Source organism: Phycodurus eques, chromosome 6 (genome assembly GCF_024500275.1).
Source record: "Phycodurus eques isolate BA_2022a chromosome 6, UOR_Pequ_1.1, whole genome shotgun sequence".
Taxonomy (NCBI): Eukaryota; Metazoa; Chordata; class Actinopteri; order Syngnathiformes; family Syngnathidae; genus Phycodurus; species Phycodurus eques.
Genome location: NC_084530.1, coordinates 7,536,336 through 7,551,634, shown reverse-complemented (window position 1 = coordinate 7,551,634; position 15,299 = coordinate 7,536,336). Strand labels below are relative to the sequence as shown.

At 44.8% G+C, this 15,299-nt stretch overlaps 1 protein-coding gene across 4 annotated transcripts in view; it reads left to right on the top strand.

Annotated features, from left to right (window-relative positions):
- Window positions 1-15,299, top strand: part of ube2o (ubiquitin-conjugating enzyme E2O) — a 38,271-nt gene that overhangs the window by 3,142 nt on the left and 19,830 nt on the right. For 2 of the 4 annotated variants that reach the window (XM_061678434.1, XM_061678437.1), the window contains exon 1: window positions 2,568-3,475. The exons of 1 other annotated variant lie outside the window; for it this stretch is intronic. In XM_061678434.1, coding sequence (XP_061534418.1) covers window positions 3,047-3,475 — 429 coding nt within the window. In that variant the 5' untranslated portion in view covers window positions 2,568-3,046. Of the gene's footprint in view, window positions 1-2,567; window positions 3,476-15,299 lie in introns of those variants that run through there. One more of the 4 variants, XM_061678435.1, reaches the window with a different exon arrangement.

The window sequence follows — 15,299 nt, the reverse complement described above, 5'->3', positions numbered from 1 at the left end:
GGGATGGATATACGTTTTGTGTTAATCTGAGATTATACCATGGCCAGTTAGTGAAATATAAAAGAAATAGGCCCCAATTATCTGGGCCCCCGTGGGTTGACGAACGCACAGTTTAAAAAAAAAAAAAAAAAAAAAAAAAAAAAATACAATTTGACCCCCCCCCCCCCCCTAAAAAAAATCATTATCAATCAAATTATTCAATCAATCTCTTTAGAGCAATGATGCTAGATATGAATATCGCGTTTACCTCCCACAGGCGTCGTCTTTTGGGGTCTTTCGGGAAAAACAGTTTAGCGCTAACGACTCTAAATCAGTCTGGCATGCATTCCAATCGCTGACAAATTACAAGCGACGATCCCCCCAAGCTGAGAACAATAGCACACTAGGCAACGTCTTGAGTACATTCTACTGCAGATTTGAAAAGTACCCCTTCACACCCCACACCCACCCAGCCGCACCCCCGACCACTATCACACCACCGACTTCTGCATTAACCATCCGCGAACAGGATGTGAGACGCATCTTCAAACAACAAAGATTAACAAAGCGGCAGACCCAGACAATATGTCCCCATCCTGCCTCAAAGTCTGCGCGGACCAGCTCGCTCAGATCTTCAATAGATCTCTGGAACTGTGTGAAGTACCATCCTGTTTCAAACGCTTCACCATCATTCCAGTCCCCAAGAAACATGCAATCGCAGTTCTAAATGACTACAGGCCTGTCGCCTTGACATCTGTGGTCATGAAGTCCTTTGAACGTCTCATGCGGACTGCCTCAAGAGCGTCACAGGCCCCCTGCTGGACCCCCTGCAGTTTGCCTACCGAGCAAACAGGTCTGCGGATGATGCAGTCAACATGGAACTGCACTTCATCCTAGAATACCTCGACAGTGCAAAGATCTACGCGAGGATCAGCTCAGGGTTCAACACCATCATCCCTGAACTCCTTTCCTACCAGCTTCTCCAGCTCAGCGTCTCACCTGCCATCTGCCAGTGGATTTACAGCTTTCTGACGGGCAGGACACAGGAGGTCAGGCTGGGGGAGGCCACCTCATCCACACGCAACATCAGCACTGGGGCGCCCCAAGGTTGTGTCCTCTCTCCGCTGCTCTTCTCTCTCTACACGAACGACTGCACCTCAGCGAACCCGACTGTCAAACTCCTGAAGTTTGCAGATGACACCACTGTCATCGGCCTCATCAAGGACGGTGACGAGTCTGCATATCGACAGGAAGCGGAGCGGCTGGAGCTGTGGTGCGGCCGACACAACCTGGAGCTGAACACGCTCAAGACGGTAGAGATGATCGTGGACTTCAGGAGGCATCCTTCGCCACAGCTGCCCCTCACGTTGTCCAGCTGCCTTGTGTCAACCGTAGAGACCTTCAAGTTCCTGGGAATTACAGTTTCTCAGGACCTGAAGTGGGCGACCAACATCAACTCCGTCCTCAAAAAGGCCCAGCAGAGGATGTACTTCCTGCGGCTTCTGAGAAAGCACGGCCTGCCACAGGACCTGCTGAGGCAGTTCTACACAGCGGTCATCGAATCGGTCCTGTGTTTCTTCCATCACAGTCTGGTTTGGTGCTGCTACAAAAAGGACAAACTCCGACTGCAACGGACAATCAAAACTGCTGAAAGGATTGTCGGTACCCCCCTACCCACCATTGAGGACTTGCACGCTGCCAGAACTAAGACAAGGGCGTGCAAAATCCTCTCGGACCCCCCGCACCCCGGTCACCAGCTCTTCCAGCTCCTTCCCTCAGGTAGGCGCTATCGATCAATGCAAACTAGAACTAGTAGACATTCCAACAGCTTCTTCCCTCTTGCGATCAACTTCTTAAACACCTAACCTACAATTCCATTACAACATGCTGGCAATTTTTTGACTTGAGTTCGTTGTCCCATTTCTGTGGGGCCAATTATGTATTACTCGTGCACTCACTGTAGTTGTCTCGCCATGCTGCACTATTTGCATGTACTGGCCACTCATGCCAGATTAGCATCTGCTCCATTTGCACACTGATTGAGGAGTAACTGTAACATTTACACAACCAACATTGTCCCAGATGATCGCACTACTTGTCACTTTAAACCGCATACACTCCTTGAAGTCTCAGCGCCCTTTGCACAATGGTCATTGCACCGGACTATTGCAATATTAGGCATTCGAACTGCTCTAAGTGCTAGAGGACACTGCATCTTTTTGCACAATTGTTTTTTGTCAATGTCTTTATGTCCCCAAAGTGTTCCGTAAATTGACTGTCTGTTGTACTAGAGCGGCTCCAACTACCGGAGACAAATTCCTTGTGTGTTTTGGACATACTTGGCAAATAAAGATGATTCTGATTCTGATCAACATTGTCCCAGACTATCTACTCGCTTGAAGTCTCTCTGCCCTTTGCACAATGGTCATTGCACCGGACTCTTTCAATATTAGTCATTCGAACTGCTCTAAGTGCTAGAAGACTCTGCATCTTTTTGCACAATTGTCAAAAAAAAATGTACTGGCATTACCAGATAACTAGCAACCCTTTATTGCTCAGTGACTGTTTTTCTCAATGTCTTTATGTCTCAAGAGTCTTCTCTGTCAATTGACTGTCTGTTGTCGTACTAGAGCGGCTCCAATTACCGGAGACAAATTCCTCGTGTTTTTTGGACATACTTGGCAAATAAAGATGATTCTGAAAAGATGGAGCCGCACAGCTTGTACTGGATGAGTGGAACAGCCTACAGTTATACAACCAAATGTTTTGCCCAAACTCGGTCGAAATCCACTTAAAAAGGCAGAAAACTGTCGAGGATGATTCGAGCAGTGGCTCGATGATTTGACTTTGTGCGGTGCAAAACAAGCAGTTGACTGACATCTACCGGTGAGAAACGGCACTGCTCGATAACGCTCGCACGTTACGCAAGTTACGCAGCATAGCAACGTAAACGCGTGCGTTCTGGCGCTTCCAGCTTCGCACTTTTTACTTGACGAATCTGGTGCCTTGACACGTCCGTCGTCGCGCTCCGGCAGCATCACTTTACTCCCTGACAACAGCAGCAGCTATGGCGGAGCCCGCAGCACGCAATTCGACGGACGCGGCACGGCCTCCATCCACGACCCCGGGCCTTTCCCCCGTAGCTAGCCCGGGCTCCGAGACGCTATCCATGGCCCTGTCACCCACAACGGACGGCTCTCAGCGGCTGCTCTTCTCCCACGACTTGGTCTCCAGGAAGTATAGAGGATCTGTCCGCTTCGGCCTCGTACGCATGATCCACGGCGAGGAGGAATTCAATTCTGACTCGGACCTTGATGATGGTGGAGGGAGAGACGGTGGTGGTGGTGGAGGCGGAAAGGGCGACGGAGGTGGACGAGTCCCGTGTGGTTCGGACACCGAGAGCGCCGTAGATACCCACAGTCAGCCTCTCGGTCGTGGATTTGTCCGTGTCCAGTGGTACCCTGATGGAGGGAAGCAGGACATCGGGGAGACAAAGGTACCACGCCGCAGCTAATGTGTAAACACATGACTTGACGGGTTTCTTTGCCTGACACGCTTCGAGATGTGGACAAGATTGTGCGTGGACTTGTCCCCACTCGGTGCTCCTATTCTTCTGCTATGTAGACTCGATGGCTAACTTGCTAGCATTCAAAGCACACATGCTAGCTAGCAGCATATAGCTCTTAGCTGTAAGTTGCTGACCTGCTGCTGCTATGTCAATCTCACAGCGACGGCTAACTATGTCTTACATTGTGTTCGTGAATGTATATGTCTTGTTATAATAGTGTCTGCTGGTGTAAAGCTCATCCTTGGACAGGTGCATAACGTCGCTTCGTGACTTGCGCTTTCTAAAGTTGGGCTAGCTCCTCAGCCGGGTGTGACACGGATCCCCATCCCCATACATGAAAGCAACAACACCATTTATTATTTAGGTTTTCTTGAAGGGGGGGGGGGGGGGGATTTTGAATGAGCCAGGATACCTCAACATCCATCCACGGTCTATATGCTTATCCTGATTAGGGATGACCTGGAGCCTATCCCAGCTGAGTCTGGGTTAGAGGCAGTGTACACCCTGGACTGGTCACCTGTCAGTCGGGCACATATAGGCAAACAAGCGCTCATACTCACAAAAACCATGATTGACAATATAGTCTTCAATGATCCTGACATGCATGTTTTTGGGATGAGGGAGGAAGCTGGAATACCCGGAGAAAACCCATGCAAACTCCACCCAATAAGGCCGGAGCAGAGATTCAAACCCTTCACTGCAGAACTGTGAGGCCGTGTTCAAAGAATTGTGAAAGGAAATGACTCTGGTGCCAAATCAGTTAGGAGAGAGATGATCCTCCACTTGACTTTGAACCGTTTTGTATCTTACTCAACTTGTTCTTAAAGCTGACCTGGTCCCAGACCTTGTTTGGCATTGCTGTCTTTTCAATGGTCACAGAGAACATTCCTTTTTGCGTGTATGTCACATTGCTTTCATGTAAATCTATTGTCATAGGATACAGCCCCAAAACAAGGACTGATCTAGAAAGAGCGCACAGACGCTTGTTTCAGAGAGATGAGACTGGCCTAGAAGTCAATTTCAGTCATTATCTCCCTTTGTCCTTTTGAGTTGCCTGCGTGCCTTTTTAGCCTGTGTCATATTCTGCTGTTTTCAGAATCATCTTTATTTGCCAAGTATGTCCAAAAAATACACAAGGAATTTGTCTCCGGTAGTTGGAGCCGCTCTAGTACGACAACAGACAGTCAATTGACAGAGAAGACTCTTGAGACATAAAGACATTGAGAAAAACAGTCACTGAGCAATAAAGGGTTGCTAGTTATCTGGTAATGCCAGTACAATTTTGTTATTATTATTATTATTTTTAGATGCAGAGTCCTGTAGGACTTAGAGCAGTTTAAATGACTAATATAGCAAAAGTCCGGTGTAATGACCACTGTGCAAAGGGCGCCGAGACTTGAAGGAGTGTATGCAGTTTAAAGTGACTAGTAGCGCGATAATCTGGGACAATGTTGATTGTGCAAATTTTGCAGATACTCTTCAGTCAGTGTGCAAGTGGGGCAGGTGCTACTCTGGCATGAGTGACCAGTATTGGTCAACAACAGATATGCAAATAGTGCAGCATGGCGAGACTAATACAGCGAGTGCACGAGTAATATATAATTGGCCCGACAGAAATGTGACAACAAACTGAAGACAAAAAAATTGGCAGCATGTTGCAATGGAATTGTAGGTTAGCTGTTTAAGAAGTTGATTGCAAGAGGGAAGAAGCTGTTGAAATGTCTGCTAGTTCTAGTTTGCATTGATCGGTAGCGCCTACATGAGGGAACCAAACCATGTCCACATAGACTGAACTGAGCTGTACTGCTTGGTGAAACTTTGGCAACAGTTAAGGTGTTTGCAGGTACTGTTTTTTTCTTGCAAGGGACAAAAAATGGTCTATTTTAGGACATTTATTTGTTAAAGGGGATGATGCATTGATCGGATCAGACGATTGACTGACGGCAAGGTGTCTATTAGAGCAGAGGCTCCTATACTAGTTTATCCATCCATTTTCTATATACAATCGTCCTTCTTAGAGTCGCGGTGAGCTGAAGCCTATCTATCCCAACTGGCCGAGAAGCAGGGTACACCCTGGACTAGTCACCATTCAATCCCAAGGCACACAGGCAAACAAGCATTCACAGTATGGATAATTTAGTATTCAATGAACCTAGTATGCATGTTTTTGGAATGTGGGAGGAAGCTGGGATATTTGTTAAAAAAACAAACAAAACACAAGCATGAGTGGAACATGCAAACTCCGCACAGGAGCCGAGAGAGATTTCAACCTCTGAACCTCAAAACGGTGAGGCGGACGTGCTAACCAAGAAGTAAAGCCATTTCCTTTGTTAATGTAAATGTTGCCATAGATGCACTCCCAAAGCGTCTCTATAGTGGTTTGAAACACAAGCAGCACCATGGACTGAAAACAGGTGGTGTCACTGTGGATAACCCTCTCTAAAAGGAACATATAGGAAGTACATTCATGTTGCTTCTCTTAAAGAGTGATTCAGTTATACTCTTGCTTAAAGCGGGAAAGTGCGCCGCTCACTACCATTCTCATCCATATCCCATTTTCTATCATGAAATCTTAATAGGCGTCTTCGAAGGCAGCCATTTGGGCTTAGATCTCCATCTCGGTACCTGACTATCAAGGGCGGAGGTGCATTGCAGCAGGAGGGGTGTGGTGCGGACATCCCAGAGGTTGTGTACAATCCTTCCTGGTGTGCATGACACAGCTGGTCGTTGGCGAGCGTGTCATCTGTGTTTTAATGAAGGCGCTGCTCCTTGAGAGCTTGTGTCAGGGCCGAGGGGATTGTGTGGTGCGAGCCACTCCCTGGGCAGTGGACTCGGGGGGGGGGGGGGTGACATTGGTTTGCAGTATGTACTGTGGATGGCTACGACTGGAGCAGATGTCATGTTATCTATCTTAACTTTATTTTAGGAAAATATTTTTTATATACCTTTGATTGACTGGTGGCCTAAAACCCTGCAGCTATCCAGCTCATTGCTAGATAAGGTGGAAGTCATTTCACAAAACCTATTTATTTTCACCTCATTCTTCTCACGTAAATGATTATAAATAATGTATCTTTGTTCCTCTATTTATGCCAGTGAGGCATAGTGACAGACAGAACAAATGATAAATGGTCTTCTATTAGATGGCAGGAAGTACATACAGTAATTAATGTATCCATTTTTTGTGACAGTTTTGTTTGTTGGTGTGCCGTGAGATTTTTCAATTGTAAAATATGTTTCTTGGCTCCATAAAGGTTGGAAATCACTGCTCTAGTCAGATCGTGTATTCTAATCAGTCAGGTCAAACCAACATAACATGACAGAAATAATGGGTGCTAACTTACTGTGATTAAATTACTTTATTTTTAATTAAATGACTTCACCCACACCGAAACTTTAGAGCATGATTCGACGGAACGGCGGCATATTTACGTCCAACCGTTCATGCTACCGCTAGATTGTCGTATTGACAAGATAAAGCCCAATGATCGTAAAAAACGGGATGCGGTGGTTTCGGAATACAAGATTTTATTGCAGTAGTCTTGACAGAGCAAATTTGTCTTGTAGTCTGATCCGGCCATTACGTGTAGCCTGTCTTCGACGTGTTTTCTGTCCCACACCGCCGACATGTTTTTAAAATATCTTAATTTATTTAAAAAAAAAATTATTTTACTTTTTTAATTATTTTTTTTTTTAAATAACTTCATTGGCCGTCAGATATTTACAGTACTACGTCAAAAGACACGCGACAAGGCTAAAAATAAACTAGCTTTTGGATTCAAATATACTGTGCACATGGCGACGCGGAGTAAATGTCTTTTGCGGAGCATTGATTGGATCGGCGAATTATGACATTAAAGCCGATCAGCATAAAATGCTAAATATCTGCCGATATGATCAGCCGGATAACATCGGAGTAAAGTCGATCTGTTATTTTTATTTTTTTTGGGAGGGCTAGAAATCTATCTTCCCTTATATGCTGAATCATTAAACTATTCACTGTTTTTGTGCTCAGGGCCAAGTAATAACAGTCCTTCCCCTGTGAATATTATATATTATCGAAGTGTTATATCTGAACACTGTCAGGTCGCAGCACACAAGCAGCTTGACGAAACAGACTGAGCTGTCGTGCAGTAAACGAGGTTCGGCAACTAGTTTCCATGAGTGGCCGATCGTCGACCACTGGTTTTGTTGCGATTCAAAATATGAAGTTGAATAAGTTGCTGATGTAACAGCCATTCCTAAAATGCACAAGCTTTCACAAAAAAAAAAAAAAAGTTCTGGGTTTCAAGTATAAGTGAGACTATACCTATATACAAAGCTTTTATTCCATCAAAAAGCAAACGACTGTGGGTAAATTATCTTCCCCAACTCTTTCAAAGGTCAGAGTGAAGCAATAAATAAAGCAATTATCTGACGAAGCAGTTTAATCGGCGAAAAAAAATCTGACCAGTTCCACCTGCACCGTAGTATTACAGGGATACAAATTTAACAAAACAGACTTGCTGAAATGTATCTTTTTCCACTCGTTAGTAAAAAAAAATCCAGACTTTAATTCTTGTGATATAATGCTGCACGGCTCCTACAGTGCGAGGTAAGAGGCAGTTTTATAACCCTTCTCAGACAGTTGAGCATTCAACAAAATCAATTGATTTGATCTCAAACTATTTGTAAATTTGTTAAACACTGTAAATTGGTTAATAATGACTAAAAAATAATTGACCACGTGAGGACAGACCAATAGTATCAATTTGTGCAAAAATATGGAATAGACCATATTTGGACACACAAGGTTTCCACCCAACAGATATGGTACATTTTGAAAAACTGGTCTGCCTCACAGTTCTGAGGACCGGCGTTCAATCCACGGCCCCGCCTGTGTGGAGTTTGCATGTTCTCCCCGTTCCTGCGTGGGTTTTCTCCGGGCAGTCCGGTTTCCTCCCACATCCCAAAAATATGCATGGTAGGTTAATCGAAGACTCTAAATTTCCCATAGGTGTGAATGTGAGTGCGAATAGTTGTTTGTTTATGTGTGCCCTGCGATTGGCTGGCAACCAGTTCAGGCCTCCTGCCCGATGATGGCTGGGATAGGCTCCAGCACTCCTGCGACCCTTGTGAGGATAAGCGGCTCAGAAAATGGATGGATGGATGGATGGATGAAAAAAATTACAAAAATCTACAGTGGAAGTTACTTGTGAAGTCAATGCAGCTTGATGTATCCTGACTTCACTAAAATGCAAACCTCTGACATCACACCACAGTGGCACTTGCCGTGAATGAAAATGTCAATGTAATGTCAAGAGATTATTCAAACTACTGTATATTGATTGCTTTTACTAGAAATTGTCTTTCATCTCGATTTGTTTCACATTGAAAAATGGCGTGAACAGAATTCGTATTGACTATAATGTTATTTGAATGTTGGACAACACCCATGTTTTGCTGGGAAGCTGAATAAGATACTATTTACATTAATCTTAATCCTCCCTTTCTCATCCTCGTCTCTTCCTTGTCACCTTCTCCCACCGTCTCCACCCCTCATGCTGCACCACTTAAGGCATGCTTTAACCTCCCCCCCATACCCTCTGTGTGGTTCTCACCCCTCCACCTGCTCCCCCTTCAGTTTCCCAGCTGGCCAGTGATGGGGAATGTTGACGTGATATGCTCCCTGACTGGATGCTTGTCCTGCCCAGAGATAATGGCTCTCATTTGATCTCTTGCTTCCATTCTTATCCGCAGTCTCGGCCGTGCCCATTAGGGAGACAGCCGACTCTCCACATCACGCACACACAGACGTGCGCGCACAAAAAAAACACACTTTTTAATTTTTTGGCATTTTTTAGATGTCTCTATTGTCTTCTTGATCTGTCACTCTCATCTGTCTGAATCTCCCACTTATTTAGCTGCCTGAATGTCTGCTCTCTGCTACATTTGCTGCACATCTTAATTGTTTTAGCCACTACACCTGTCTCCTTCTCATGTCTTGTGTTGACACTACTTACTTGTTTCTCTGCGCAATTGTATCATCCCTTTATTGTGTTCCTTAGAGTGTCTTGCCTTACTACACTGAAAGGTGATGAACAGACTTGATGGTAGGTACCGGTGCTGTTATTCCATTGTTTTGTCTTGGTGGCTGAGTGGTTCCAAGAACTCTGTGTCAATCAATAGCCTGCCGCCACTTGGCCCTGTCCTATGGCAGCTACAAGAAGTGGTGTTAGAGTGACTGACTGTTTTTCTTGTTACATCGACAGTTATTAGCTTAGACTTGCCTTTGATATTCATACGATAAGATATTGTGCCTTTGTGAACCTATTTCTGGCAAAAAGACGTCCATCAATGGAAGAACAGCATACTCAATGACAAAGTATGGTGGTCCACCATGCCTTGATTTGACAGGTACAGGGCTTAGTCGTGTTGGAGGGAGCTGTGAACACTTCGAAATACCATTCTTGCCCAAAATCATCAGATATCGCCAAACTCAATATGTCTCTCTCCAACCCAAAAAGACTCAAGGCTTTCATAAAAGCAAATGGCGTTTCAGCAAACTATTTGTTTCAGGCTGTGTGCACTTACCAAACCATCGTTATTGTACATCTCTAGCAAAGCAAAGCAAAGCAAAGTAAATTTACATGATTAAAAGCATTTAAAAACAAAGGATAAAAAACAGCTTATAAACATTTAAAACAAAGATGAAATAGAAATAAAAATACAAATACAATTAAAACGGTGTACAGTGCAAGAAATACCATTTGAAAAATGGAAACGCTCTAAAAACCATAGGAAAAAAGAAGAGTTTTTAACCTGGACTTAAAAAATCCACACTTGAGGCTGACGTCACTTCTGTTGGCAACTTATTCCATTTGTGTGCATCATAATAGCTAAAATCTGCTTCACCATGTTTGCTTTGGACTCTGTGCTCCACTATTTGACCTGAGTCTGTCGATCTCAGAGCCCTACTGGGTTTATATCCTATTAGCATTTCGTTCATGCATTCAGGACATAAACCGTTTAGTGACTTATAGACCAGTAGCCGAACTTTAAAATCGATTCTACAGCTGACTGGAAGCCAGTGACTGGAAGCCAGTGTAAAGAATTTAGAATTGGGGTAATATGCTCTGACCTCTTTGTTCTGGTCAGAACCCGAGCTGCAGCATTCTGAATGAGCTGCAGCTGTTTAATGCTCTTTTTAGGGAGTCCAGTCAGAAGACCATTGCAATAGTCAAGTTTACTTGAGATAAAAGCATGGATGAGCTTCACCTGGTCTGCTTGACACATGCAAGCCTTCACTCTGGATATGTTCTTCAGATGGTAGAAGGCAGTTTTAGTAATTGATTTGATATGACTGTTGAAAGTCAGGTCGGAATCTATCAGAACACCAAGGTTTCTGACTTGGACTTTGGTTTTTAAAGAGAGTGACTCCAGGTATTTACTAACAGCAATCCTCTTTATTGCCAAAAACAATTATCTCAGTTTTGTTGTGGTTTAATTGAAGAAAACTTTGGCTCATCCAGTTGTTTATCTGTTTTACACTGTGACACAACACCTCAATTGAACTGTAGTCATCTGGAGACACTGCTAGATACAACTGTGTGTCATCTGCATACCTATGATAGTCAAAATTAAGGTTCTGAAGAATTTGACCCAAGGGTAGCATATACAGGCTGAACAGGAGGGGTCCTAGAACTGACCCTTGAAGGGACTCCATAGATCATTGCCATTCGATGAGATTGAACACTTCCGATGGTTACAAAATAACTCCTTTCCTCCATGTAGGACCTGAACCATTGAAGGACTGTTCCATTTAGTTCTACCCATGTTTACAACTTGTTCAGCTGTATATTATGATCTACCGTATCAAAAGCCGCACTGAGGTCCAACAAAACCAAAATTGACACCTTTCCCGAGTGAGTACTAAACCTTACATCATTTAGCACTTTGATAAGAGCAGATTCTGTATTGTGATGAGTTCGGAAACCTGATTGAAATTTGTCTAAAAGTCTATTTAAGTTCAAGAAATTGCTGAGTTGATTTAAAAATAACTTTCTCAACAATCTTGGCTATAAAAGGGAGATTTGAGATGGGTCTATAGCTTAACATTGAAGCGTCCAGTGTTCTATTTTTTAGCAGAGGCTTAATGACAGCTACTTTAAGAGCTTTAGGAAACTCTCCTGACTGAAGTGAGCAATTGATCTGATCGGTATCGGCCGATAATTAGAATTTTATGTTGATCGGCTGGTTGGCTTTCATGTCATAATTCGCCGATCTGATCAATGACGTCATCGATTGGCTGCGCACAAGGCATTTAATTAACTCTGCGTCGCCGTTGCGTATGAATCAAAAAGCTAGTTTATTTTTAGCCTTGTCTTGTGGCACAGTACTGTAACTATCTGACGCCCAATAAAGGTTTTTTCAATTTTGTCGGTTAAAAAAACACGTCATCGGTGTGGGACTATTTTGCGGTGTCTCAGACAAACAAGTTATTTGCAGTCTGTGCACAACTGAAGTACGTTGTGGGGAATGTCATCTAAATGCTTCAACACAATTGATCGGGCACCTAAAGAATGTACACACACGTTCAAGCAACGCAGCACGAAAAGAAAAAGACGGAAAAGCCAAACGGACGCAAACTCTGGACAACACCCGTCAATATGGCCGGGACAGTGAGAAAGTTAGAGTTAGCGTGTCATTAACAGTATTTATTAAAGTAATTTAATTGTAATAAAGTAATTTAATTACAGTAAGTTGGCACCCATTATTTTTGTCATGTTTTAATGTAGATCTGACCTAAACATATGTCAGTGGCCAACCCTTGAATGCCCCCTAGAGGTCATTGATGTTTTAACTTTTGTCTAATATGCTAGAGAATAGTAATGGAGAAAGAATAGAGAGAGTAATTTAATTACAGTAAGTTAGCACCCATTATTTCTGTCATGTTGTAATGTTAGTTTGACCTGACTGATTAGAATACATGACCTGACTAGAGAATACTAGATATAGAAGATACTCAGTATACAGTACACAAGTACATCCAGTAAATTAACAAGTCATTTAAATAGACACATTGCTCCATCTTGGGATCAGATCGGTTATCGTTTTTTTTTAAACTTGGTCGGTGATCGGCCCCAAAAATCCTGATCGTGTAAAGCCTAGTTATTATTATTATTATTAGCTTAATGGTAGATATTTTTGACTGAAGCTTGTCAACTAATCAGAGAAGGGGTACACTGAGTAGCAAACAAAACAAAAAGGTTAATTGTAGCTAGGCTTTACAGGATCAGGATTCTTGGGGCCAATCACCGATGTGCGAGTTTAAAAAAAATCGATAACCAATCACCGATCCGATCAAAAGATGGAGCAATGTGTCTATTTAATCCATCCATCCATTTTCTACCGCTTATCCGAGGTCGGGTCGCTTTAGCAGGGACGCCCAGACTTCCCTCTCCTCAGCCACTTCCTCCAGCTCTTCCGAGGGGATCCCGAGGCGTTCCCAGGCCAGCCAAGAGACGTAGTCTCTCCAGCGAGTCCTGGGTCGTCCCTGGGGTCTCCTTCCGGTGGGACGTGCCCGTAACACCTCACCAGGGAGGCGTCCGGGAGGCATCCGAATCAGATGCCCCAGCCACCTCATCTGGCTCTACCAGATGAGGTCGAGGACCAGCGGCTCTACTCTGAGCCCCTCCCGGATGACCGAGCTTCTCACCCTATCTCGCAGGGAGAGCCCGGACATCCTGGGAAGGAAACTCATTTCGGCCGCTTGTATCCGGGATCTCGTTCGTTCGGTCACGACCCACAGCTCGTGACCATTGGTGAGGGTAGTAACCTAGATCGACCTGTAAATTGAGAGCTTTGCTTTTCGGCTTAGCTCCTTCTTTACCACAAAGGACCGATACAAAGTCTGCATCACTGCAGACACTGCATCGATCCGCCTGTCGATCTCCCGCTCTATCCTTCCCTCACTCGTGAACAAAACCCCAAGATACTTGAACTTCTCCACTTGGGGCAGGATCTCATCCACGAACTGGAGATGGCACGCCAGCCTTTTCCGACAGAGGACCATGGTCTCAGATTTGGAGGTGCTGATTCTCATCCCAGCCACTTCACACACTGCTGCGAACCGCTCTGGTGAGAATTGGAGATCACAGCTTGATGAAGCCAACAGAACCACATCATCTGCAAACCGGACCCCCTCTAAGCCTCGGCTGCGTCTAGAAATTCTGTCCATAAAGGTTTTGAACAGAATCGGTGACAAAGGGCAGCCTTGGTGGAGTCCAACCCTCACCGGAAACGAGTCCGACTTACTGCCGGCAATGCGGACCAAATCCTTGACACCGGTCGTACAGGGACCAAAAAGCCTGTATCAGGCGGTTCGATACCCCATACTCCCGAAGCACCCCCCGCAGGACTCCCGAGGGACACGAACGCTTTCTCCAAGTCCACAAAACACATGTAGATTGGTTGGGCAAACTCCTATGCACCCTCGAGGACCCTGCCGAGGGTATAGCGCTCGTCCACTGTTCCACGGCCAGGACGAAAACCACACTGCTCCTCCTGAATCTGAGATTTGACTTGCAGACGGACCCTCCTCTCCAGCACCCCCGAATAGACCTTACCAGGGAGGCTGAGGAGTGTGATCCCCCTGTCGTTGGAACAAAAAGGGGGGCCACCACCCCAGTCTGCCAATCCAGAGGCACTGTCCCCGATGTCCATGCGATGTTGCAGAGGTGTGTCAACCAGTACAGCCCCACAACATCCAGAGCCTTTAGGAACTCCGGGCGAATCTCATCCACCCCCGAGCCCTTGCCACCAGGGAGCTTTTTTAACCACCTCGGTGACCTCAACCCCAGAGACAGGAGAGCCCGCCTCAGAGAACCCAGACTCTGCTTCCTCATGGAAGGCGTGTCGGTGGAAAAACTTCAATGCTCACGTCAACAATGACAGTGAAAACCTTAATGTTGTTTTCATAATCCATTGAGAAGTTCACTTGATGGTGTGTTTTGGATCGTTATCCTGTTGCAGAACCCAAGTGCGCTTCAGCTTGAGGTCACAAACTGATGGCCGAACATTCTCCTTCAAGATTATCTGTTAAAGAGCAGAATTCATGGTTCCATCAATCACGGCAAGTTGTCCAGTTCCTGAAGGACCAAGCAGCCCAAGACTATCACACTTCTACCACGATGTTTGACTGTTAGTATGATCTTCTCTTTCTGAAATGCTGTGCTACAGTTATGCCAGATGTAACGAGAGACACACACCTTCCAAAAAACTCAACTTTCATCTCGTCAGTCCATATAATATTCTCCCAAAAGTCTTAGAAATCATTCAGATGTTTTTTTTGCATAAGTAAGATGGGCCTTTGTTCTTTTTGGTCAGCAGTGGTTTTGGCCTTACTCTGCCATGGATGCCGTCTTCTTTATTGTTGTGTCATGAACACTGACCTCAACTGAGGCCAGGGAGGCCTGCAGTTCTTTAGAAGTTGTCCTGAGTTCCTGTGTGGCTTCCTGAATGAGTCATTGCTGTTCTCTTGGGATAATCTTTGTAGACCGGCCACTCCTGGGAAGGTTTGCCACTGTTCCATGTTTTCTCCATGTGAGGATAATGGTTCGCTGGAATTCTAAAGCTTTCGAAATGTCTTTTTCCAGACTGCTGTCAATTAGTTAGCACGTACACTGTACATTGCTCACTCCCAACTCGACAATTTACTTCTACCTCCCAGAATTCAGAAATGGAGAGGAAGCATTGCACAAACTAAGTGTGT